Consider the following 25,871-nt stretch of genomic DNA (forward strand, 5'->3'; position numbering starts at 1 on the left):
TATTTGGTAATAGAAGCTTTTTTTTTAAAGCATTTCTGTAGAATAAAACTTGATCACGTCATTTCAGTACAAAGCTTCTTGATAAACCAAACAAAAACAAAATTCCTCCATCCCATCCCTCCCTTCTGCTTTACTTTTTCCTCTTTTTTTGTAATCCCAACTTCACTTTCCTCTTATTCTAATTGTTCTCAATAGCAATGACTTACAGTTCACAAATACTTGAACCTAATTTCTTACAGTTAAAATAAAAAAAAAAATACACATGAATTTTAGAACTTCTTATAGGCAAATTCAAAGTTGGAGAGGAATTACCTTCTTGTAACCAGAGTACATGTTATTTTCTATAATTTCGCTTTTTAAATCCACTCCTTTAAAAAAAAAAGATTTATTTATTTTAGAAAGAGAGAGCAGGGAAGTGGGGCAGAGAGAATCTCAAGCAGGCCCTGTCTCACGATGATTTGAGCCAGAATCAAGAGTCGGACACTCAAACCATCTGAGCCACCCAGGTGCCCAAATCCATTCCTTTTTGTGTCCTAAATGGATATAAAAATGGTTGCTATCCATTTCCTTTTTGTCTTTGTATCCCCAGCACTTAGCATAGTGTATCAAACTCAATAAGCTTTCAGGGAACAGATAGATAGTAATTGAAAAAAATATGTAAGTGATTTTTAATTAGAAATGTTGCTGAAATAGAGGGATGTCCCATTCTGCCAGCACCTATTTTGGTAGTTCCAACTTTCTTTTAGCCAGAGAGCAATGACCTCAAGAAAGATTAATAAAAATGCATTAGATTTGTAACAGGAAGTTAAAATTAGACAGTCTGTTTCAGCTGCAACTGAGAAAGTATCTGTTACTCCGTATCAGAATGAGGTGTGAGCCCACCAAGTCAAGATTTGAAAAGCTGATGATCAGGAACTGGTTTGTGACTTTTAGCTGACCACCTGCCTCCATGCAATACAAAAGTTTGGAGACAAGGATAGGATTTTCTGAGAGAGTTGCTGGTGTTCTGGGAATCCTGTTGTATCTTCGCTCCCCAGAAACAAGTGAGAGAGGCCTGTACTTAACCTCAAGTCTATGTATGGGGCTTTACTGAGACAAACCAGAGAAGCTGGGGTATATAATATGTTAGACTTTGGACCCTGAGAAATCAAAAAACAATAGGAATGACAGCTGTCTGGAGAATCAGAGGCGGGAATGCAAAGAGCTGCCACTTCGTGGGTCTGCTGAGACCCATAGGGCAAAGGCATCTTGCTTCTTGTTGCAAGATGTGGCCATACAAAAGAGATCTGGCCCCAAAGAGTCATATCTTATCTAAGAGGGATAAGGAGAGGGGTGACCCCAGCAGAAATGACCTGTGTACACAGTGGCTGGGGAAGGACCCATTAGTCTCCAGTTGAAAGAGTTACATTTACCCAAAGAGAGGAAATAGGTGAGAGATCGCCAGTGAGGAATGGACTACAAAGAACCCATTATATATGCCACCTAACAAAAGAATGAGTAGACTTTAAACACTTAACAAAATGCAGAGTGCTGATGCCAGCAGATATACTGGAGTCTAGTATAGTGCCTTGAACGCACAAAGGAATCACCAGATATTTGGTGAACACAAAGATGTGTAGCCTTGTTAAGGCAAATATTGCAGGGATGATTACCAGCATTGCACAGATGAGAATGATGAGGTTCAGGTGAAGTGTCTTGTGTCAGATTTTATTTCTAGTAATGGCAAGATCTAGTCCAGAACACTGCTCTTAAAAAGAACCCAGAACAACACTGTACTACCATTATCTTATTTGTGATAGAAAGCAAATAAGTGTTCATAAGAAGGCTTCAGAGCAGTCTTTCCTGTGGTGTTTGTATGTACCAGATTTTTCAGTTTTCCCTTAGAAGGAGGTAAGCCTTTAATGGTGGCTTAGATACTATTCTGTAAATATTTTATATACCTTTTCGGTTTTAAACACCAACGCTGGCATTTGGATTAAACTTTTTTAGAAAGTTGAAGTGAATGTCAGTTCTGACGTTTTCTATTAAGAATGGAAGAGCAATCATATAAAAAAAAAAAGAAAAGCAATCATAAAAATTGTTTTTTTAAATATTTCTGTGAAAAGTAAGTTTGTGAAACAAATGAGTTTGTTTGGGCTTCTACAGCCTTAAAACCTAAAGTTTCTGGCAGTCTTCACACTTTTCCTTTTCCTTAACTTTGCATTTATAGTTTAAAGTCTTTGCTTTCCTGCAACCCTCAACAGTCCTGAAACATTCCTTAGCTGCATAGCCCTGGGTTGGCAGGACATGTTGGCCAGTCCAAGCTCTGTTAGCAAATGTATTCTACATGGAACTGATTTATATGCTAGCAGGAAGGGCCAACAAAGGTCAATATTTATACTTCAGAACCATCTAAATAAAACACTGGCCTAAGGTTTAGTAGAGAGTAAAGTTTTATTATATTGTAAGAGTTTACAATTGAGAAAGCACAGGGTGCATGGGTGACTCAGTGGTTGAGTGTCTACCTTCCACTCAGATCGTGATCCTGGTGTCCTGGGATCGAGTTCTGCATTGGGCTCCCTGCAGGGAGCCTGCTTCTCCCTCTGCCTATGTCTCTGCCTCTCTCTCTGTCTCTCATGAATACATAAAATCCTAAAAAAAAAAAAAAAAAAAAAAGCAGGACAACTCTTGGTCCCTGTCATCAAGCTGTTTTTTTAAAGAAGTCCTTGTTTGTGGTGACTGGGGGTTCTGTGCCCAAAACAATCTTGGCATAGCCTATTTTGTTGTGCCTCCGTTGTAGGTAGCAGATGAGCAGCCTGGATGCTATGCTGGTACCCACCCTTGCCTAAGTGGATTTGCTTGCACCTCACAGCAACTGCCCGGGACCTAAGTATCGGCATCACTAAGCCCTCCTCCACGATGTGTTTTCCTTGGGGCTCGACCCAGCATCACTGTAGCACACCTGTGTGTCACCTTTCTTTTTGTGCTATGAAAAAAAACTGCTATAAACTTTAGAAGTAGTCACTGTATGTTATACAAGCATTTGTGGACATGTAAAATAGAAGTTATATAATGCTTCTGTTTAAAAAAAAAAGATTTGAAAGCGTTCCAATCTAAAATATAGTTTGCTATGTTTTGCCATCATCAGATTTTATTTCTTTTTCTTTAATGAGTTGACTGAATATACTGTTTTAAATAAGGAGTTCCGTAGGAATTTCTCTTGGCCCTTGATAAGATTATATATTAACATATTTATAGGGTTTTTTTCCCCACTGCCTTTTTCTCCCCTGGCTTCGTTAATATTTTGCTTCTCTGCATCCAATCTCTTTTATTTTTCTCCTAATGTAATTTACCACCTGTAGAAGTATGAGACCTGGAAAATGTAATAGTGAAATGCCCATTAGGACAAACCAGTGTAGCAACACATGTTTTTTTGTTTGTTTGGTTTTTGGTTTTTGGTTTTTTGGAACACATGTTTAAAAGGATCTTCTAGTCTAAGCCTATTTGAGACCATGTATTCAACCATAATTTTTAGCTTTAAAATTACTTCAGGTCATCAATAAGGAGACAGTGCCCTTTTCACATAACTGTTGTGAATGTTGTGGGGTTTCTTTTCTTTCTTTTTTTTTTTTTTTTTTTTTGGAACTTGTGTTTTATAACCAAAGAGATATGACTGTAATTTCTTAAGAAAGATTTGGAACATTGTGATTGAGCCAAACTACAAATGAAAGAAAATGGAAAAAGTAAACATAAACTCATTACCCCTGGTCTTTTGAATGAAGACATGTGTGGAATCTATGTGAAGAGATCATGCATTCACTTATTTGTTCATGTAGTAAATATTTTTGGTGTACATAAAATTTGCAAACCATTGTGCTCCATGCATAAAGGGATTGTGTTTTTAGCCCCACCAGCGTAAACAGTGAAGTGAGAGAGGCAGAGCAAAGTGAACATGGACAATATATTATTAGACATTGTGAGAAGCAGATGAGCAGAGTGCGAAGGAATAATTGGGGACTGAGTGGGAGTGGGGAGCAGGAAATGAGAACTACCTACCTAGCATCATGGGTGATGGTTTTTCTAAGGAGATTAAAAAATAAGAAGGAACCAGCAACTCAAATAGCATTCTAGCTGAAGGGAATAACATGTGCAAGGGTAGTGAGAATGGAAGAAGCTTGACATGTTTGGGAACCTTGAAGGATACCAGAATGATGAGAGCATGAATGAGCAAGAAATAGACTAGCCCAAAGTGAAATAGGATTTAGACATATGTGGGACCCGATGGGCCATAGAAAGAAGCTAAGAAATTTATCCAGCCTCAGTGGGAAGCCATTCAATTATATGAAGGAAAAAGATCTATTTCTGTTATGCTTAAAAATGCTTGTTCTGGCTGCTGTAAGAATAGGTAGTGGGAGAGGAAAGTCTTACTAGGAGACCAAAATGGAGGCTTTGGCAGGAACCCAGAAGGGGGATGACTGAAGTGGTGGTAGTGGAGATGGAGAGAAGTGGAGAGATTCAATATAGAACTTGAAGGCAGAATAAAGAGAACTTGACGATGATTTGGAACTGGAGAGTGTTGCAAAGCAAGGGATCAACTATAATTTCTGAGTTTCTAGCTTAAGGGACTGCATGGAGGGTGGTGCCACTTACAGAGATAGAGAAGGTGAGAAGAAAAGTTGGGGTGAGTTTAGGAATCGAAAATTCATTTAGGGACATGTTAATTTTAAGATGTGCCACAGGTAATGGCTAATGCCAAGAAGGTAGCTATGTATTTAAGTTTGCAGTTCCGAGGAAGGTTTGGGCTGGAGGTAAAAATATGGGAATTTTCAGGGGTGCCTCAGTAGCTCAGTTGGTTAATTAAGCATCTGCCTTCAGCCTGGGTTAAGGTCTCAGAGTCCCCACATTGGGCTTCTTGCTCAGAGGGGAGTCTGCTTCTCCATTTCCCTTTTCCCTTCCCCCCACCCCACTCTTGCTCATGTTTGCTCGCTCTCTCTCTCTTTCAAATAAATTTTAAAAATGCAGAGTTTTCATTATATAAATATTTCACTTCAAGGGAATGGATGAGAATACCTAGGCAGATTGTGAAGATAGAGCAGAGGGTGGTCCAACTCAGGCCTGGATAACACAAAATTTAGGATTGAATAGGGGGATAAAAGAGACTCTTCAAGGAATAGTGAAAAAGGAATATTAGAAGAATTGTGTATCAGGAAATCTAAGCAAGAATGTTCCAAGATAGAGGGACTGTAAAAAAAAAAAAGACTTGAGTATGTATATGTACCAGAATGCATCACACTGAATATTTATATGGATAGTGTTATATTATCCTTTTAAAAACCCTTTGAGATAAGTATTGTTATTAAACCTACTTTACCCATTTTAGAGAGAGATTAAAGTAGTTTGTGCAAGATTCTATATTAAGGAGCCGTGTTTGAGAGCCAGGCATTCTAACTTGAATCCATGTCCTTAACCTCTGTGCCATCCACCTCTGCAAATATATCCCACAACTAAAAGGTTACAAGAAATGAAAACCAAAAAGTCACTTCGAATTTGAACCCATGAAGTGACTGCATACCTACACGTGTCATTTTCTGAAAGTGGTGGGTGCAAAGCAGAGAGCGTCGCACAGTGAATGGGAGATGATGCTGAGTGCTGTAAAGGGGAGCAGAGAAGGTAAGAAATGAGATGGTAGCTTTAGAAAGAAAAGGACTTGAAGGAACAGGAGCTATTAGCCCCTGGTTAAATGCTGGTGGGAAGGATTTAGCAAAGAGGGTGCAAGATCAATGACCAGAATGGGAAGCAGGTAACCGGGGAGTAAAGCCTTGAGAAAGTGACCTAGGAGGAACATCTTCTCCCTTCCTTTGGGCAGCAAAAAAGACATTTCCTTATTATCTGAACGATTTAAAAGAGAGCTTTGACTGTCTATACCCACGCCAACCCCAAAGGAAGAATGACGTCTCAGACTGTGGCCCAGTTTCCTCTGCCTCCTCTCTTTGGGACCTGATGCCTGTTGTATTCTCTAAAGTCCTGCTGCCCTGTCAGCCTCACCAGGGCATTGCTTCTCCAAGCTGCCCACTTGTGATGGGGTCCCTGACACCTGTACCTGTTCCTCAGTTGGTTCAAGATTCACAGAAGGAAGAAAGTGGTTAGTACATTAAAGCCTCAAATATAGAGAGAGGATATAGGTGGAATCAGAGAACATGTGGGGAGATAGGCTTTAAAAGGAAAAGGACCACAATCATTTCTGTAACAGGAAATAGTGGGGAAAGATAAATGTAGGTTTACTGACTTGCCATTGGGAAGAGGACAGTGATTTCTTTAATGTAATTTTAAATATTATATAATATGTTTATCTGAAGAAACTCCATTGTACTGAGGGCCCTACTTAGCCTTCATGAATTAAATTACTATTATCTGAACAGAAGAAACCTATAACAGATACCCCAGTGATTTTCAAATTGAGGAAGAGCACATGGCATGTCCTCCTATCCAGGGTGGCTGATCAGAATCTAAATAGGGCAGTTTCCAAAAAAATCATTTGCAATCAATAATACAATCAACAATGCAATCTTACATTTAAAAACCATAAAGCAGGGAACCCTGGGTGGCGCAGCGGTTTAGCGCCTGCCTTTGGCCCAGGCGCAATCCTGGAGACCTGGGATCGAATCCCACGTCGGGCTCCCAGTGCATGGAGCCTGCTTCTCCCTCTGCCTATGTCTCTGCCTCTCTCTCTCTCTGTGTGACTATCATAAATAAATAAAAATTTAAAAAAAATTAAAAAAAACTATAAAGCATCATTTCCAATTGAAAACATTTATGATGACTTATGGATTTTTATATATATACCAGAGGATGATCTAATTTAGAGACGTAAAGAGGGTCTCTGGGTGGCGCAGTCACTTAAGCATCCACTTCTTGGTTTCTGTGCAGGCCTTGATCCCAAGGTCATGAGATAGAGCATTGCTGGGGTTCCATGATCAGTGCAGAGTCTGCTAAAGATTCATTCTCCCTCTGCCCCTACCCACCATGCACTCAGTCATGCTCTCCTCCACTCCCCCTAAAATAAATAAATAAATCTTAAAAAAAAAAAAAAAGAGAGAGAGAGAGAGAGAGTTGAAGCAATGGATTAACCAGAGTGATGTTTTCCATCAAGATCCTGGAATTAGTATGTAAACACAAAATCTGCATTTTTCTATATATTCATTTCCTGATTCTCATGTCTTCATTTGGGGAAATTAAGATGGGAGATTGTTGTACTGCATTGGCATTTTAACTATAAACCATTGGGCTTTGGCCCAGAGTATCATTACCTACAGAAGCTATCTTGATTAAGTTCAAGGTTGCCTTATGTTGTACGTAAGCAAAACTACATTTTAATCAACTAGTCCTTATGTTTTATACGGATAGTCTGTAATAGGCCTTGTTGAAAATTAGATTCCTTTAATCAGCAATGTTGGATAGAAGCCTTAGTCTTAAGATAGTCTTGTTTATTCTGATTTCTTCTTCCTAAAATGAATAAACAGAATGCATTCAGTGTGGCAATAGCATGTTACAAAATCATTTCATCAAAGGTAATAAAATTAAATTTCATCTCTGTGAGTTATTGTAGAGGACTATTTAACATTTACTAGAATTTGATTTCCCAATCCTTCAAGCCCTAATCTTTGGATTTGCATAATATGTTTGTACTTTCAGGATTTTCCAGTTGAAAGGCTTTGAAGTTCCAAGGCAAAAACTGAAATAAATTGGAAATTTGTGTAATTTCAAGGTGAATGCTTGTAAGATAGTGGTATAATTGGAAAGTACATGGAAGGGGAAACTGGTGAAAATGTTACTGTTATTAACTTAGTGCTTTGAAAATTCATAGTAGAAAAATAATATACAAAATTCTAGATGAGTGCTCCAAAAATATTAAGTAGATATTTCTAATGTTACATCTTTAGGTTGCTTAAGATCAGTAGATCCTGAACTTGAACCCATTCCTTTGATTCCAGAGTCCTTGCTCCTTTCTCTCCTAAATGCCACCATTTTTCCCTACCATTTTAATGCCACCACTAAAAAGTTTTGTGTAAGGATATCAATTTATTAAAGTACAGAGTGTTTCCTTACAAATTACAAGACTGGATTTAGTGAATAAAGAATTTAAATATTGTTCACATTGGTCATAGTATTGATAATGGAGATTTTGAAACTTATTTTCTTTTACTATATTCAAAAACACATTCAAAAAAATAGTGGGGTGGGAAGAAGGCTATGTTAAATGAATATATTAAATTGATCATTGTATCTCTCCCAAACTGTCCAAAGTCTTTGTTTATTTTCATAGATTTTCATATGTGAACTTGCTTGTTTTTGTATTATTTCTTGTGGTCTTTTTTTCTGCACGATGAGACCATTCGTTCATTCAATATTCTATTTACTTATTGCCTACTATATGCCAAGAGCCGTGCTAAATCCTAGAAATAAACTGATGAACAGACTAGAATTTCTGTGAATGTAGGAAATAAGTTAATCTGGTAGTAAGGACTTGTAATAAAAAGTGCTTCTTTCATACCTCTCATCTCATGGCTGGTGTAAATGTCGGGATATAAATAAACCAGTTGACAAATTTGGAGGATTTGGATGTCTTTTTCCTGAAAGATCAATAAGAAATGTTCACCTTATATGTTAGGTTATTAAACTGAGGAGAGACAGATTGATTTGGGGTTTTATTTCTAGTATTTTTAACATAAAATTAGGCATAATAGCAACGAATTCACGTATGCTTCTATGTAACTCATGTTATATACACTGGTCTTGCCCTTCACAGAGTTGAATTCAATTGCATTTAGCAATAGAATTAATAGCAAATCATTCCTATATATCATTGCACTTGTGGCTTAAATCTTGAATTTCCTGTTCTCTGTATTTCCAAATGGAAAATTTGGAAATTTCTTAGGATGCATGCAAGGCTAGAAACATGTCTTTATCTTATGGGCACAACAATTATAAAGCAGACTGTGATTGGCATAGTCTATATCTTAATGGATTCATTTTTTGTTTTAATGCGTAGATATCCAGTCTGTCATTTTTTCCAGTGGACTTCTGAATATGCTTGGTTTTTTGCTGATTGTGTGGTCTGTTTTTAGCTGCTGATTTTTAGTCAGACTATACCGGAGGGGTAACAAAAGGCCTTAATTTTGAAATGTGAAATTTTTTTAGGCATTTGCTCTCAAAAGCTCTGAGTGACTTGAGATTTTTGCAGCAGCCACAGTATCCAACTTGGAAAAATCTGCATTCTCAGCAGCTTTACTACTTTAAAAAATATCCTTACACTAGCTCTTTTAAGAAGCAAGGAGACAGCTTTGCTAACAGTAATGAGTTGTGCAAACCACAGATGGTCTTCTTGCTGGAAATTACTGGAAAGGACTACAAAATGTTGGGTTTAGGGGCACAGCCATTTACATACATCCGTGTATATATGTATACATGCACATTTTGTTAGTATACAACAAATTAATGTGGCAACGAATGAATTTGTATAGCTAGTACTGGCCCTGTGGATTTCTGGGATTTTTCTAAGTGCTTTCATGTAAGTTAACACATTTTATGCCCACAATAACTCTTGTGGGTAAAATGGGCAGATAGCATGAATAGCACCATTATGGGTAAGTAAATAAGAGGTCTAGAAAGTCCAATATGATACTACCTTATAGGTTCATTGTGATCAGTAAATGAAATAATGTATATGGGGCCTGTGCCCTGTATATTATAAATGCTCATTGACTATGTTTGCTTGTATTTTTGTTTAAAGTAATAGTCACTACATACTAAGTATTTTAAGTGTTTTTATAAATGTTAATAACATAATCCTTATGCCAATTTTATGACACAGGTGTTATTAATACCTCCATTTTACATATGAGAGGGCCAAGGCAAGGAGAGGTTAAGAAAATTGCCCAAGGTTACAAGCTAGCATATCAGATTAGGGATTTACTTATTTATTTATTTTAAAGATTTTATTTATTTATTTGTGAGAGATACTGAGAGAGGCAGAGGGAGGAGAAGCAAGCTCCATGCAGGGAGTCTGATGCGGGACTCGATCCCAAGACTCCAGGATCACACCCTGAATCAAAGGCAGATGCTCAACCACTGAGCGCCCCCCCCCCCCCCCCCCCGGCATCCCAGATTAAGGATTTAAATCCAGTGAACCCGGCCCCATTTCCATAGTCTTAACCACTCTGCTATTTCTGGAAGCGCAGAGTCAAATCTATGCAAATACGGCATTTATATTCTGTTGTTATACCACTTCAAATTCCTCTGATCAAGGGAATACTCTCATTATACTATAGTAGATTTTCTCAACTGTTGCCACCATACTCCAGGGCATACTAAGACTTTACCAGGTGTATAGTAGAACATTCATTTTTTTCAGATAGCTACAGAACTCAGAAACATATCCAGTTAGTTCTAATAAAGGCACAGTTTGAATTCCATTTGATGGAAGATGTAATTCCAGGGTAGAATGCAAACTAAATGAAACCATTTTTTTCCTTATGCATTTAAATCACAGCAGGATATAGTTTAAGCTTAAGTAGTATTTTAGATAAACTAACAAAACTATTATGAGTTGCAGAGCATGGCAGACAAAGAAAGATGACAAGCACTGCTTGGCTATGACTTAAAGGTGATAGAAGGCTAGTGATAGTAGATGAAAACCCTACAACTCTACAATGTGAGAGAAAAAGGAAAGGAATGACCAAAAGAGTATGGCAAGTAATAGACAATAGTAATAAAGAGCTAAAGGAAAGAAGCTTAGAGAAGGTGCCTCCATGGGCAAAGCTACTGAAATAGAGAATTGACCCAGAACTTTGGGAGCAGTCCTCTAAGGTTGGCCTTATAAAACCACATTCAGTCATTGTTGATCCAAGCCCTGAGCTTTGGGGTGTCCATTAAATAATTTAAGCCAAAAGGTGTATGCTTTCTACTCAGTGATTTGGAAAATACGTGGAAGATTTCTCATGTTTCTGGTAAAGTAGAAATAAATCATGTAAGAATAAAATTTAGTTGATTCCTATGAGGGTAATCCCATTTAAATTGGTTGGTATTGGAAGTTTTCTGCCACTTATTTTTTTCTCTAGTTCCTGTGACCACACTTCATCATTGGCCTGCAGGGCTTCCCTTGCTCCTTGGAGAGCTAGTTGAAATTGGCATGAATCCTATTTTTATGGAATAAGAATGTCAAAGCCTTCCTCATACTTCCTTTCAAGTTTTTGTCCTTCTCATAGTTCTCTGGTCTTCACCTCTGCTTATGAGTTTGCTGTTTTAAGTCAGCTCACACAGATTTTAAAAATAGATGCACTGGTGAACTATTCAATGGATTCAGTTGTTTTCCAAAAGATTTAGGGACCCTCACAGGAGAGACACCACATTGTATACCACACAGAGGACTCCCATGTAGCTTAACCTTTATCCTCTGCTCCTTCTCCCAAATCCATGTTGCTGAATAAGGGAGACTCCCCTACAGCCCCTGAACTAGTGTAACAGCAAAGGATCCCAAGAAGCTGTTCTAATTTCCACAGTATCCCTTGGAAGTTGGAAGAACAGAATTATGTCCTCCCTTACATCCTTTCACAAAGAGAGTAAAATGTACATCAATTGGGAACATCCTGTGTAGGTGCTATGCTAGCACTTTGGTGGAGGGTGTTTACTTAATCCACAGAACTTTCTGGGTGTATTTTGTCTTATTCCCATTTTATAGATGAGAAAACGGAATCTCAGAAAACTGTCCATGCTAACATTGTTACCATGCTGAAAAAAGGTGTTGGAATACATGTGGAGAAGAGAAGGAGTAGTTCTTTTCTGCTTAAACACAGAGGAACAAGAAAGGGCAAAGATTATGAAATGCTAGATAGTCTGCCTAGTGAAGCAATGCCAGAAGGAATGGCTCCTTTTAACTCATTTCCTTTTCTCCATCCAAGATCTCAGCACTCATTTTCCTTTGGAAATGCAAAGGCACAGTGGTGCCTATTAAGAGATGGTTTTTGTCTCTATTTGTAATGTTTAATATCAATGAATATTTTATCCCATGTACACCTACATATTCCATTATACAATTTGCCTTTGTTTAACATGTTTAATTAAGAACATTGTTTAAAAATTGAGAAAGACTTCCCTTCATGAAATTTGGAAATTGAAGGTAACAGTTTGCACGTTTCCTTGCCAATCATAGTAGTCATTTTTAGAATCTTTAAAGGGATAATTCAGTTACCCACACAGTTCTGCTTTCTAAAAACATGCAAAAACATCTTTTCTTAAGTAAGCCAGCAAAGCTACTTGCAATGTTCCAGACTCCAGCAACAGCAGTGAAAACACGACACCCTTCAAGTATTAATTGGGAAGACTATCTGGTAAAGAAGGGCAGAAGGAACAGGAAACATATTACAGGGCTATTTTCTGCTTGCCTTTGGCCTTTGGACCCCAAAACTACCTCCTTTGCTCATTCCAAAGAGGCTAATGAAAAGAACTTGTGGGACACTTAGACATTTTAAGTGACATAGAACTTCATCAGTTGTGTATCTAGCACTGTCTCAAATATAAGCTGTCACTGTTGATAGGCTGTATTATGAGACTTTAATGTCTCAATTCTGAAACAGTTTCTGGTGATAAAAAATAGTCTCTATGAATTTGAGGTAAAATTTGTCACACTTAGATTTTGAAAATAATCTTTTTTTGGGAACTAGAGAGTAACTAGCTTTCCTTTTGTAAAAATTAGCACCTTGCCCTTAAATTTTGACTCCCCTGAGCTCCTCCCCCAAAAAGCTTGCTTCAGAGCAAAATTCAAATTTAATTTTGAAATAAAATTTATGGGATGAGCTATAGAAACTTGGCATTGAAGAATTTTTTTATAGTATAAATGATGTACAATGTTGTATTAGTTTTAGGTAATTCTGTACATTACCCAGTGTTCATCATGATAAGTATAGTTACCATCTGTCACCATAAAACATGATTACAATGCTATTGACTATATTCTGTAGGGTGTATTTTTCACCCCCATGGCTTATTTATATCTAGAAGTTTGTACCTCTTCATCTTCTTTTATCTATTTTACCCCAGAAAATTGACATTTTTGTAGGTGAAAAATTGTCAAATATTGGTGATTTCATAGAGTTTACAGGGTTCAGTGTGATATTTCCAGTGTAATCTAAGTCTTAGTGCATCTAAGTGTGCTTTTCTGGGAAGCCGTGTTGGGACAAATTAACTTTGTTGCCTCAGTGACCTGCAACTTATTTCTTAACTTACTCATTAATTTTGATGCCTTTCGTAGTTGCCTGTAGTACAACTATAGCGTTTAGCTGCAGCCTACAAACTCCAACTAGGAGAAGAATGGTGTTATTGGGAAGACCAAGGCATTAAAAAAAAGTAGATAGCCCTGTGCAGCGTGAATCCACATCTCCTCATCTATGTGGTCCACTAGGTGATTGTTGCTAGCTACTCTCAGAAGGACATTGCATGTAGTTTGCTTAACTTTGAGATACTTCAGCAAAGCAGCCAGAGTGATTCTTTTAAAACGCTTTTAAAGAAGGAAAGGATCCTTCTTCAGATTCACTCTACTTAGGTCATCTTTGGGAGGCTAAAGGCCAATATTATCATTCTATTTCTTTTTACTGTCACTTTTTATGGCGAATTGCCATTCAATAACCACATATAATCTTTAATCTTCATTGTAAACGAATAAGTTAAAAAGTTGGTCAATTTCATATGGATAATATCACATATACTCAGAAAACCTGAAAAATCATGTATTAGATTTTCACAACGAATGTAAATACATCCCGGTATTCAGAACTCAGATCAGGAAAAAAAATATATTGCTAAAATCCCACAAACCTCTTCATGTCTTCATCAGTGTAATAATTCCCAATAGTTATCCTACCCACATTTTTAATATCAGAAGTGGTTTTGCTTCTATTTGAACTCTATATTAATCATACAGTATGTGTTCTTTGGTACTGGGCTTTTTTTGCCCAGCATCATTTTTGTGAAAACCACCCATGCCGTTGCAAAATAATTGTAGCTCCTTCATTTCCATTGCTGTATAAGGTTTCATTTTACAGATACTATCACAATTCATTTACCCCTTTCTGCTGTTATTAGGCATTTGAGTTGTGTTTGATATTAGGTATTACAAATAGTGCCTCTATGAATATTCTTGACTGTGTCTCTGGGTAAACATATTGTGTAGGATATATCCTAGGAATAGAATTAGTGAGTAAAAAAAATCATGCCTTCAGCTAAGCAGGTACTGCCAGACATTTGTCCAAAGGTTGTACCAGTTTACATGCCCCCCATCAGCTGTTGGTGAATTCCAATTGCTTCTTATCACTGCAGTTAATATCGTATCTTTCACATTGAAGCCATTCTAATGAGTGTGCTATGAGTGCAATTTGGTCATGTGTTTCTCATGACTGCTGTTGAGCACTTTTTAACATATTTGTTGGCAATCTGAATAAACCAGTTCGATTTTCTTGACTATTAGGTAGGTGACATATGGGTATGGCAGAAATCATATGTGTGATGGTGAGATTGCTAAAATTTAGTAAACATTGCTTTCATTAATGAATCTTTGACTCTTTGATACATTTATTCCTTTATAAGAGTCTTTGCTATGGTGCCTGGGGCTCAGTCAGGTAAGCTCAGGTCATGATCTCAGGGTGTTGGGATCCAGCTCCATATCTGGCTCCCTTTGGTGTGGAGTCTGCTTCTCCCTCTCCCTCTGCTCCTCCCCTTAACTTGTGTGCACTCTCTTTCTCTCTTAAATAAATAAAATCTTTTTTAAAAAATAAAATAAAAAAGGCTTTACTTTAGTAAATTCAATTTAATAGAAGCTTATTGAGAGTTAATTGTGAATAACCCCCTCTGTTGAATGATGTGAGACCACCAAGGTCCATGTCATGGGAAGCTTCCCAGAAGAAGGAGGCTTTGTTTTTTTCAATATATGTATTATTTATAAGACAACAGATTTATACAAACATTAATGAAAAATATAACAAAAATAATTTTAATGGTTAGATAACAGTATTTCTATAGTTTAAATTTCTATAGTTTAAGTTCTACTTCTTTCTCCTCATTCATTATCAATCTATATCAAGCTGTGGTTGTGATTTCTTGAAAGTGTTAATTTTTATCCTTTGGCTGACGGATCCCTATAAACTAAAAATAATTGGGTGACAGGAACTTTACATTATCATTGTCTTGCTGATTTGCTGTCTTCAAACATTAAGTAACATGTCTAAGGTTTCAAAGCTTGCGTGATAGATATGGTGTTTGCGCCTAGATTTTCTTATTCCCACGTCAGTGTTCTTAAAACACTATGCTATGTGTAGTGTCAGAGGAGGCCATTTTTAAGCTGAGTCTAGAAACATGAGCAGGACCTGACAGTGGGGCAGAGTATAGAAGAATGTACTAGAAAGCCTAAACGAAGTCTGGAGGTATAAAGATATTTGAAACTTTTAGAAAATTGCAGATGTTCAAGTGTGATTACCATAACTAATAAAGAAAAGTGCCGCCAGCCCGGGTGGCTCAGCGGTTTAGCGCCGCCTTCAGCCCAGGGCCTGATCCTGGAGACCCGGGATCGAGTCCCACGTCGGGCTCCCTGCATGGAGCCTGCTTCTCCTTCTGACGGTGTCTCTGCCTCTCTCTCTCTCTCTCTCTGTCTCTCAGGAATAAATAAATAAAAAAGAAAAGTGCCAACTTGTTTTCTATGGAAAATCTAGACTTGAAAAATGACACCTAGTGTTAGCTTCTGCAAATTCCACCAGCCAAGAGTAGGCTGGGCTTAAGGTTCACTTATGATTACAAATGTAAAGTTGTGTAGCTTGAAATATTTGACTGTATCTCATGTCATTTATCAGTAATTTTTACACCAAGGGAAACATTCTCTGTGCATGAGTGGGGAAAATGTTTTATGGATAGTTTTTTGCTTTCCATGTTCTGATGTCAGCTCTCTAAAATGCAGAAGTGAGCGATACATGAGAATGGAGAAATAATGTGAACTCTATAATTTTTATAGCTAAGATGCTATTATAGATTAAACAGAAAAGCACTGACAGCCTCTAGTTATCCAAATAATTGTTTCATTATCCTTTTTTGGGTTGCAATTATTTATTTCTAACTAGTGTTTTACTATAGCATTAAAAATACTCCTTTTGGAACTAAAAGCAGTAGCCAAATGCATTATCTTTGAGCACATTTTAGCTTGCTATTAGAAATATAAAAGTCCTTTATCACCTTACATTCTAATACCTTTTAACAAAATCTTTTAAAATGATTAGGCTGAAGATTTTTTTTCCTCAACTAGTTTCATAAATATTTGAAGAATTTAAAATCCTAAAGGGAAGGTCAATAATTTCTGAATAAACCTTATTTTATTTCAGGGCCAAATATTAGCTTAGTTGTTGAAAAAAATCATGATGGAGATAAAGTTGAAACAAGTTTCTCTTGAGTGAGTGATCACAGCATGTGGTGTTCTTTACCTGTAGGTTGAAGAAAAAGTCCCAGTCAGTGGATATTACCGCTCCAGGGTTCAACCCTCTGACTGGTGCAGGAAAGCAAACGCCACAAGCCAGTAAGCCCCCCACACCCAAGACGCCCATCATTGAAGAAGAGCAGAACAATGTGACCAATATCCAGAAGCATCCTTCTCGGAGGAGTGAACTGAAGAGGTTCTACACCATTGGTGAGCACCAGACATTTTCTGGATGTGAACAGGTGCAGACTGTCTGAACAGCCCTGTGAATGTGTGGGTCTGTAGTTACATGCCCCCTCGTTTATAGGATGCGTGTATCTCTCTGCCGGTTGATGTGGTCACTTTCTCATGTGTTTTGAAAATGGAGATGGAAGAGAGCACTGAAAACCTTCAAAAAGTTAAATAAGAGAGCAGTTGGGGACCTTCCATGTCCTGGCCTGTGGAGAATTAGCCATATGCATATGTGGTTCTTCAGGGTATAAGCTCATGTTCTCCCACTTTCATTTTTGCCCTCCTCAGCTAGTGCCGCTTCTTGTTTATTTGTGTTTGTTATTTTCATGCTTCCCCCAGGCTCTCAAGTCTCTGAACCTATCCTGTCAGGTTGTTAAGACAAGGGTTGATGTGCCCTGTAACTACCAAAGCCACTAAGAAAATAGAGGCTAAGGAAGGATAGATTGCAGCACAGGTGTGCATTGGCCTTGCACGTTACTTCACTTTGGAAGGATTGAACCCAACATAGAGCCCATCATCTAAGAAAGTAGTAAGCTGTGGGACAGTCTTGCAGGCACAATGCCCCTTTTTTCCTAGATAGAATAATATCCTGTAATTTTTAACTTTAACTCTTGATTGGAGTGTTAATGTAAATAAGTTGAATTATCAACTTTTAGGTACCAATGTTAGTCCATGATAACTTTGGCCTTGCTTTCTAAAAATAACAATTTTCAGTGTCTGAAGTCTGTTTGAGACAAAAGTTGCTCAATATATCATATATGGTAGAGGATGTTGCATAGGGGAGATAAATCAGGAGGAGAAGATGGAGATGGAGATTTGGCCTTGCTTATTATTTCATTTTAGAGAGATTTGGTCATATCCAAAAGCCTTCAAAGTAGAGACTATGGCTTCATGGGTTTATCAAAGTTACATCAAAGGGGTCACATTTCATTTAATATCTACCACCCCAACCGTCCAATATGAGATGTTTGAAAATTTTTTCTCAGATACTTTAGTATTCTTAGCTAGAGATCACAATCAGGAGACCAGATTTCTGATTCTGACTCTCATATCAATTTCCTGTGTGACTTTGTCAAGTCATGTTCCTATGTCTTTGGGTTAATTTGTTGTCAAGCTTGAGGACATGCCTCCATGTAGGTCTGTACTATTTCAGAATATGAAGACTAAAACCATGCTTTCCCTTTCTGCCATTTTATGTTCTCTTCCTATATCTCCTCTCTGGTGTCCTCTTTCCTGATAAGGATGTTCAAGTCTTATTTTTTAAGAGATAGTAGGCATGGTGTCTTTGAGAATATCAACAGTCAAGTAATAAAAATTGATATAAGGTGGTATAAACAGTACATATTTCCATTTTTAAAAATTACAATAGCATGTTTCTAAAAATCAGTCAGCTAGAAAAGCCCATAAAGTTTGCATAACTGCCTCTCTGTGTTCCAATGTCCTCTTCTCCCATCCTTCAGCATGTCCACCACCTCTGTTGCTTTTATGACTTATTAACTAGCTAAGAAGAAATAGTATTTTGCCTTCAGAAAATAAAGTTTATCATACAAACTCAATATTCCTTAAAGATGAGAAAAAGAGAGAAACAGTGTCAAGCTCGGCCACATAAATAAAGAGATAAGCCTGGAAAATGGAGGTCTAAATGGTGAGTTTGGATTGTAGGGAGGTGAACTGTGAGTTATCTTAAGTAGCCCTACCACTGGTGAATATTTAATTATTGGACTTACAACAATTTAATTCATAATCAATGCCAATGGCATATCTATTACGTTAAAACAGATATCTGAATTGTAAAGGTAAAATGTTTTTTATAACCTCTCTACTAATCTGGACCTGTAGGTATTTTCAAGGCTGAAATATTAGCAGTTATGTAATTGCCGGATTGAAAGGTTATTTCACAAAACAAGGGTCTTTCAGTATTCCTTAATTAATGTGTTGGTAATAACAATAATTAAAATTACCCCTTACTGGTAATGCATATACCAAGCACAAGTGAAGCTTGTTAGGTAGGTGTTCTGCTCTTTATTTTTATAGATAAGGGATAGAACCTGAGAGAAGTTAAGGAGCCATGAGCAAGAGATAGCAGATTCTGCAAATGAAATTAACCATCTCTTGTGACACTTCAGAATCAGCCTTCCATTACTCAGAAGGGTATCCACAGAGGTGCACCAGGGGAGTTTCTATGGGTCATACAGTGAAATAATATTTTTACTTCAATTCTCAAATTATCTCATTTAAGAAAACCGTGCCAACATTGGCGACCCATCCACCAGCCAATGTGCCCTTTCATTGAAAGGTATCTTTCAACATCTCCATTTATGGTTCACACAATTGAAAAAACGTAGGAGCCCTCATGTGGCCAAGTTGAGTACTACATTTAAATTTTGGAATAAAGAGCAGTACTGTATTTAAGTGAAATACTGTATTTAAATTCAAGCAAAGATTCTGGGGATTAAAGAATTTCAAATTTAAAAAAAACTAGAAAATTTTGAAGGTATTTAACCTTCTTTTAGTGGCTTAGTGGTGCAGTAGCTACTCTAGAAATTTCTTTTGATCTCACGGCTATTACTCTTCATCAACCTATGCATAGGTTCTATTTCCTGTTGAATGAATTCTAGGGAAGGCTTATTATAGTCTTCTTGTATAGACAATAAATTTGGGCCCTTAATTATTCCTAATAATAGAAACATTTTAAGCCTAAAAGCAAAAAAATGACACAGCATAAACTCATTGTTTTTTATAGGAGAATTAACCCATCTCACAAGATGTGGAATAACGTCTCATTGATTTAGGATAAGTAGAGGAAAAGTTATTCTCTATTGATCTGAAATATATAAATCTTCAGATAACTATTAAAAGGAAAGTAATCATGACATCAGGTCCATATAAGGAAATAGCTTTCTCTATCCTGCTTCTGTCACTAACTGTATAATCTTACAGTTATTTACCATTATTAGACCTTGATTTTCTTGAATCTGTAGAATGAAAGATTTAGATAAAATCAGTGTCTTTTGCATTTTTTTCTCATATTCTCTTTTTATTACTATAACTGACCATACAGAGTACTGTGTAAGTTTGTAGTTGCTGTCAAACAAATTGCCCCCAAATGCAGCTGTTTAAGACAACACCCATTTATCAGCCCACAGTTAGGTAGGTCAGAAATCATAGCACAGCTGGGTTCTCTGCTCAGTGCATTATAGGGCTAAAGTCAAGGTGCTAGCTGGGCTGAGTTCTCATCTGGAGGATCAGCTAGGGAAAGAAATGCTTCCAGGTCCATTCTTCTCCTTGGCAGAATTCAGTTCCTTGCAGTTGTAGGATTGAAGTTCCCATTTCCTTTCTGGCTGTCAGGTGAGGGCCACCTCTCAGCTTTTGGAGACCACTCTCTTTACTTGCCATGTGGTCCCCTCCATCTTCAAGCTAGTAAACTGTGTTTCAAATCCTCATTTAAATCTGTGACTACATTTCCTGGATCTAGACAAGAAAGCCCTCTGCTTTCAAAGAGCTCATGTAATTAGATCAGGCCCACTCAGATGATCACCCTGTCTGAAAGTCAACATTACCTAATTATGAGAGTAATGTCTATTGTATTCATAGTCCCAGGGATCATGCGTGCATGTACATCAGAGGGCTGAAGAATTTGGGGACTCTCTTAAAATTGTGCCTAGCACATTTTACGTCACTTACCCCATAGAGACACACTCAATTACCAACACAGCTCCAATGAAACTTCCTTAAAATATTTCCCTTACTATATATTCTGATTTTTTATCCTATCCTCATTCATTTTTAAGCACAATCTCAACTCACTGAAGCAAATGCATAATTCATTAATCAGTTGTGAACTACAGTTTGAAAAACCACTGGATTAGATTAGATATTTGAAGTCTTTCAAATACTTAAAATCATTATCTTTAAACAAAAGTGTTAATTAGAACTAGGATGATATTGCATTAAATTGGTGGGTTATTTTTAATGGGTAAATGAAAATAGAATGAAATTTGTCACTACTTTATTTTGTGTCTGTGCTGTATAAAACCTCTTTAGTTTGACAACATATATAAGAAACCTATGTTCTTCAGTACCACAGCCGCAACTTAAAGATACGAGACACAACCAAATAGTAGACTTAGATGTTTGTAATACTCTTTTTATATGATACCTTTAATTCAGAAAATTATTCAAAGGGTAGGGACTTCTGAAAGGATTATAAATTAGGCGTAGAGGTATGAAGGTATGAAGAAGACAGTGCACACAAGATCCAGAAATGCCCCCTTGCTCCGTATGGTGGGCCTGTATAATTCCATGTTATATTTGTTCCTGGCTTCCGAATCTGGAACTGGAGTTTGTACCTCTTTATCCATCTTCTGTGACTATTAGTAAAAGGTGCTACTGTCTGTCCATTCTGACAATTCCCTTGATGGTTATAAAATGGGACAACTCTTGAGTGGATGTCCTCACAATCAGAGCCATTCAGTGAAACATCAAATGCTGATGAGCCCCTGAGCAGTCCCTGCTCTGTAGAGCAATACTGATCAGAATAGAACGAAAGTAAAACAGAGAGCCCTGCTTTAAGGTGGTCATCATATGGGTAGGAGAAGAGAGTGCCTGGTGAGAATGGGCACACCAGTGAGTAGACTACAAGACAGATGCCCTGATGACATTGTGGACAGGGGTGGGGGAAAGGGGGTGAATGGGGAACATCAGAGGCCAGAGGAGGCTCACTCAAAGTACTGTGGAATCTGAAAGATGGAGAAATTGGAGCAGATTATAAAGACACTCAGGGACTCTTAATTGGCTCCATAGATCCAGTCACCTTTATACCACCTTTTGCCCTCCTTGCTTTGAAGCTCACTTGGCATCTGGAATTTACTTGTCCCTCTTATCTTCCTATGTTGGCATGTCTGACTCCTAACACGTCTCCATTCCTGTGGGTGGGGAATGAGGCCGTTGATCTCAGTAATCCAAGTACTTAGTACACAGTGTGAGGTACGTAGAAAGTGCTAAATAAGCTTTGAGGGTGGTAAGGGGGTGGGAGAAAGGGGTACTAGTGGGGCTTGTGAGGATTACCCTTGCCCTTGCTAGTGGAGGAGGAATGGAGGAAATTGGCTCAGAGTTCAGGCTACGGAGGTGCTTTGGAAGCTTCATTCTAGTTCTTCATTCCTCCTCAGAGAAGGATGGGAACACCTGCTGTGAAGAACAATAAATCAAATAATACTGTCTATCTATCTATCTATCTATCATCTATCTATCTATCAATATTAGAGTATCTAAATCCTCTCTTTATTGCTTATGTTATTTAAGTGCTCTCTGCAACTTTACAGAGAAGGAAGGCAAGGGCGGAACACAGCCGGCCCAGGTTCCTGGCTCAGCAGGGCTTCCAAACGGGTGTGATCCCGAGGCTCCTTGGCTATCAGGTGTCCGATTGAATAATACCTCTGGAGTTTTTCTTCATTTGAGACCTCTCACTGTTAGGTCCTCCCCTTGTCAGATGAACTGACAGCCTGTTGGCCTCTGTAATCTTCTGTGTACCCTCATGGCTCAGTCTTTGCCTTTGATTCTACCTGTATTAATGTCATTGTAATACCTTCTCTTGGTAGAACATCACCTATGGTGAATCAGGCAGCATTCTTTCCACAGTGATTTCCACTTACACTTAGCTTAGTGAATTCTGGGTTTATTTGGGGCATACATATAACTCATACTCTTCCACATATGAAAATATGTTCGTTCATTTATGAACCTATTCATTTATTCAATAAAATTCAATAAAAATTTATTGAATGCCCATTACATGCCAGGCCTTATTTGAAGTTCTGCTAATATGAGAGTAAATAAACCCAGGTGCTTATATTCTAGTGGGGAGGTCAGACTATAAACAATCAGATATTAACACATTTCAAGAAATGATAAGTATTTAAAGAAAAAAAAAACAGGTTAAGAGAGAAAGGTGATAGAAAAGTTACTCTGTAAAATGTGTAGATCTTATATAATTTTTATTTGATGAATTTTGTCAGATGACCTATACAGTTCTGAGAAATCAACTAGCATGGTTTCAATTTCAGGACATTGGATGTGTTCATAATACATTTTTCAAAGGGTTGTTTTTTATTTTCCTTTCATAGAATTTGGTTTTGAAAAGACTAATGGAAGTGACATTTGCAGCATGAAGAAGCAAATGATTGAGGGGAAGTTTAATGATCCTCAGGCTTCCTGGCATTGTTTAAAGAAGTAGTGTCTAGATGTTTTTCATTTCTACCAAGAAATAATAAGATCTGCGGATCATGCTGTGGAATAGAATATTGAAATTAAATGAAGATTAGAACACATTTTAGTATATGTTGCTTTTTGTTTGTTTTTTAAAGTACAGCTCTTACCTCTTTAGAATGGTTCAAGAGTCAGTTTGCCTAGAAGGAGAATGATAAGACCAGGTCTCAAAGATCCTAAATGATTTTGATCAGTGAAAGCAAGACCATGGTGTACTCATTCCATGTGCTTATTAAGCTCCTCCTTTTGCTCACATGATCAGCAATCAATGGTGAGAAACCCAGCCTCTAGACTCTGATGTCTAAGTTGGAATCCCATTTCTCTTGCTAGTTATATGAGCATACACAGGGTACTTAGAATCTCAAAGCTCAGTGTCTTCACATCTTTTTCTTTTTTACTGAGAGGGCCATTGTGAGGAGTAAGTAAAATAATCTATAGAAAGTGTTCGTACAAGCCTGGAATTGGGAAGTTCTCCATGAGTGTTAGTGAGCTTGTTGCCACTGCTGTGTATCAAGGAAGCAACCAGCACAAATGATCCCTGCGCATTGGGATGTGAAGCTTAACCTGGAATTTATGTGATGTAAGCCTCCTATCTTTTGATCCTTGAAGATCTAGTCAACTTCTGTGTCCTGCTTCAAAAACCCTGCAGTGGCTCTTCACTCTCCCCAGAAGATAGGATTGTTGCTCTATAGACCTTTCGGGTTCTGCCTCTACTTACTCTCCAGCTTTATCTCAGACCCCAGCCCTACACTCTAGCTAAGCTAAATTTCCCAAAGGTGTCCTTATGTAAGCCTTATCACGGACTTTCTGCTAACTCCTCTTTCCAGCCAGAATAGTATTAGAATTCAACTGCAATTTTCCTAGTAACCAGCCACATTTTCCTGAAATCTGATCAACATGAATAGATTTCATAACCATTGTCAGTTTTTTAGGTTACTAACGAATACTCATTGAATTCAGTAATTGCTTATAACATTCTTCAAGGGTAAATGGAACATATATTCTGACCACCATGCAGCATTCTGTAAAATTAAGTCTCAAAGTTGAATGACTTACTCATGATCACACCCTAAATAGTGGCAAAGCCAAGGGAAAAAAATCTACATAGACAGGTGACTAATAGTAAATAGCTTATCATCTACACATTTTCAGATCGCATTCTTTTCTCAGAAGCAAAACAAAAATGAAATTACATTGTTGACAGAGATCTCAGTGAGTGGTTCCTCAAGGTAAGTCCATTCCATTGATGGTGAAACAGATCCATTAAAAAAGAATAAAAGTTTTTCATCAGATTAAATTTATTCAACTGAAGTGTACTTCCCTGGTTTCATTTTTATCTCTCTTGTCCTTTTCTTCTTCCTCTCTCCCCCTTTTTCGCCTTTCCTTTTCCTTTTCTTTCCTCCCTACCTCTTTCCTTGTGTTAAACTGCCTTTTGTGAAATGATGGCATAGTATATATTTTGGTTTGGTAGACTTTTTAAGTCAGATTTTTTTTTTAATCTTCCTGCTTCTCAAAATTAAGTTGAGAAATGTCCCCCAGAATATTCTTTTGAAATTTTACTGGCCTGTGAAATTGTAAAATTTGAAATCCAATGTTCTTGTCTTTTGCCCTGCCTTCAGAATAGAATGCCTTCAATATTGCAATCTTAATGAAGCACACTTAAATACAAATTTGTATCTTACCAACCCTGGGCTGCTTACATATTAAAAAGAGAGCTGACAGAATTAGGGGTTCCCTGGGAATTCTTCTGAGTAATTGGCAAAATTAAATCAGTAATAACTAGTTTGGAAATTCTAAAAAGAGAAAAGCAAGACACACTTTAACTGCTTTTTAATTGTGGTAAACCAGGCATTTTAAAATATCATCACATAACTTGTATGCCTCTCATTTTGAAGCCAGATTTTTTAATTATAAGAATAAAAAAGAGCAACTCTAAAGTGGAAATACTGTAACAGGAGAGAAAAAAAATGGAAAAAACTAATCTTGCTGGAGGCGACACATTCTGCAGCGTGAAACTGGGTCACCCCTGAACCAGAACCTTCTCTCCAAGCTAGAAGAATCTTCATGTAAAAGCAGAAAGTCTCTGTGATTTAATCAGCAGAACCATCTTGGCATACAGGTCACTGTCTATAAGCACAGAAACTAAAATGAATAACTGCTCTCAGGGTTCAAATTAAATTATGTTCTTGAGAAAAATGACTTTGTTTTGAAGTTTGTTCTGACAATTTGATGACTTCTTATATTTTCTGAGTCACAAGAATATGTAGGGAAAATTATTCCATTGCTGAGGTGATACATGGAAGCTGAAATTTCCTAAATGGACCTGGGCTTTTCACAAATTTTGAAGCCTAGTGCTTGTGTAGGAGTGCCATTTCTTTGAATTTTTTATGTATATTGCCTAAGAATGTGCAATTTTTATTAAGTGAGTGAATTTAAAGATATTGAGAGCCCAACTTCATTATTTTGTTCATTTGTAGGATAAACAGAATCAGGAATTCAGTAAATGAGAGTCTGTGTCTGTGTGTATGTATTGAAGAGGTTTTTAATTGGGTTTTTATTTCATGTCATTTTTTAACTTATTCCATTTAAAACCCACTTTAAAACATGAAGGCTAGAAAAACCCACTAGCAGAAACTCCTTTTCAACTCTAGAATAAATGTGAAAACTTTACTTCTTCCTAGAGAAATTAATTTTTTTTTTTTTTACTAAACATGGGTATAATTTTATACTTCACTAAGCAGCTGTCAGTGTACTCAGAAGGAAGAAAAACATTTGTTTGCTATCCCTATAGATTGGTAGTGCCAGCTAATGTTGCCAAATCTAATTTACTGGGGTAGCACTATTTTATACATTTGCCTTACTCTTTTTTGCCCTAATTTCTGATTGTCCT

General features: G+C 37.3%; 1 protein-coding gene across 2 annotated transcripts in view; it reads left to right on the top strand.

Moving 5' to 3' along the window:
- The window catches only part of OXR1 (oxidation resistance 1), a 280,364-nt gene that overhangs the window by 44,493 nt on the left and 210,000 nt on the right, over positions 1 to 25,871 (top strand). For both annotated transcript variants that reach the window (XM_072774210.1, XM_072774211.1), the window contains exon 2: positions 16,500 to 16,696. In XM_072774210.1, the coding sequence (XP_072630311.1) occupies positions 16,500 to 16,696 (197 nt within the window). The remainder of the gene's footprint in view (positions 1 to 16,499; positions 16,697 to 25,871) is intronic.

This window comes from Canis lupus, chromosome 14 (genome assembly GCF_048164855.1).
Source record: "Canis lupus baileyi chromosome 14, mCanLup2.hap1, whole genome shotgun sequence".
NCBI lineage: Eukaryota > Metazoa > Chordata > Mammalia > Carnivora > Canidae > Canis > Canis lupus.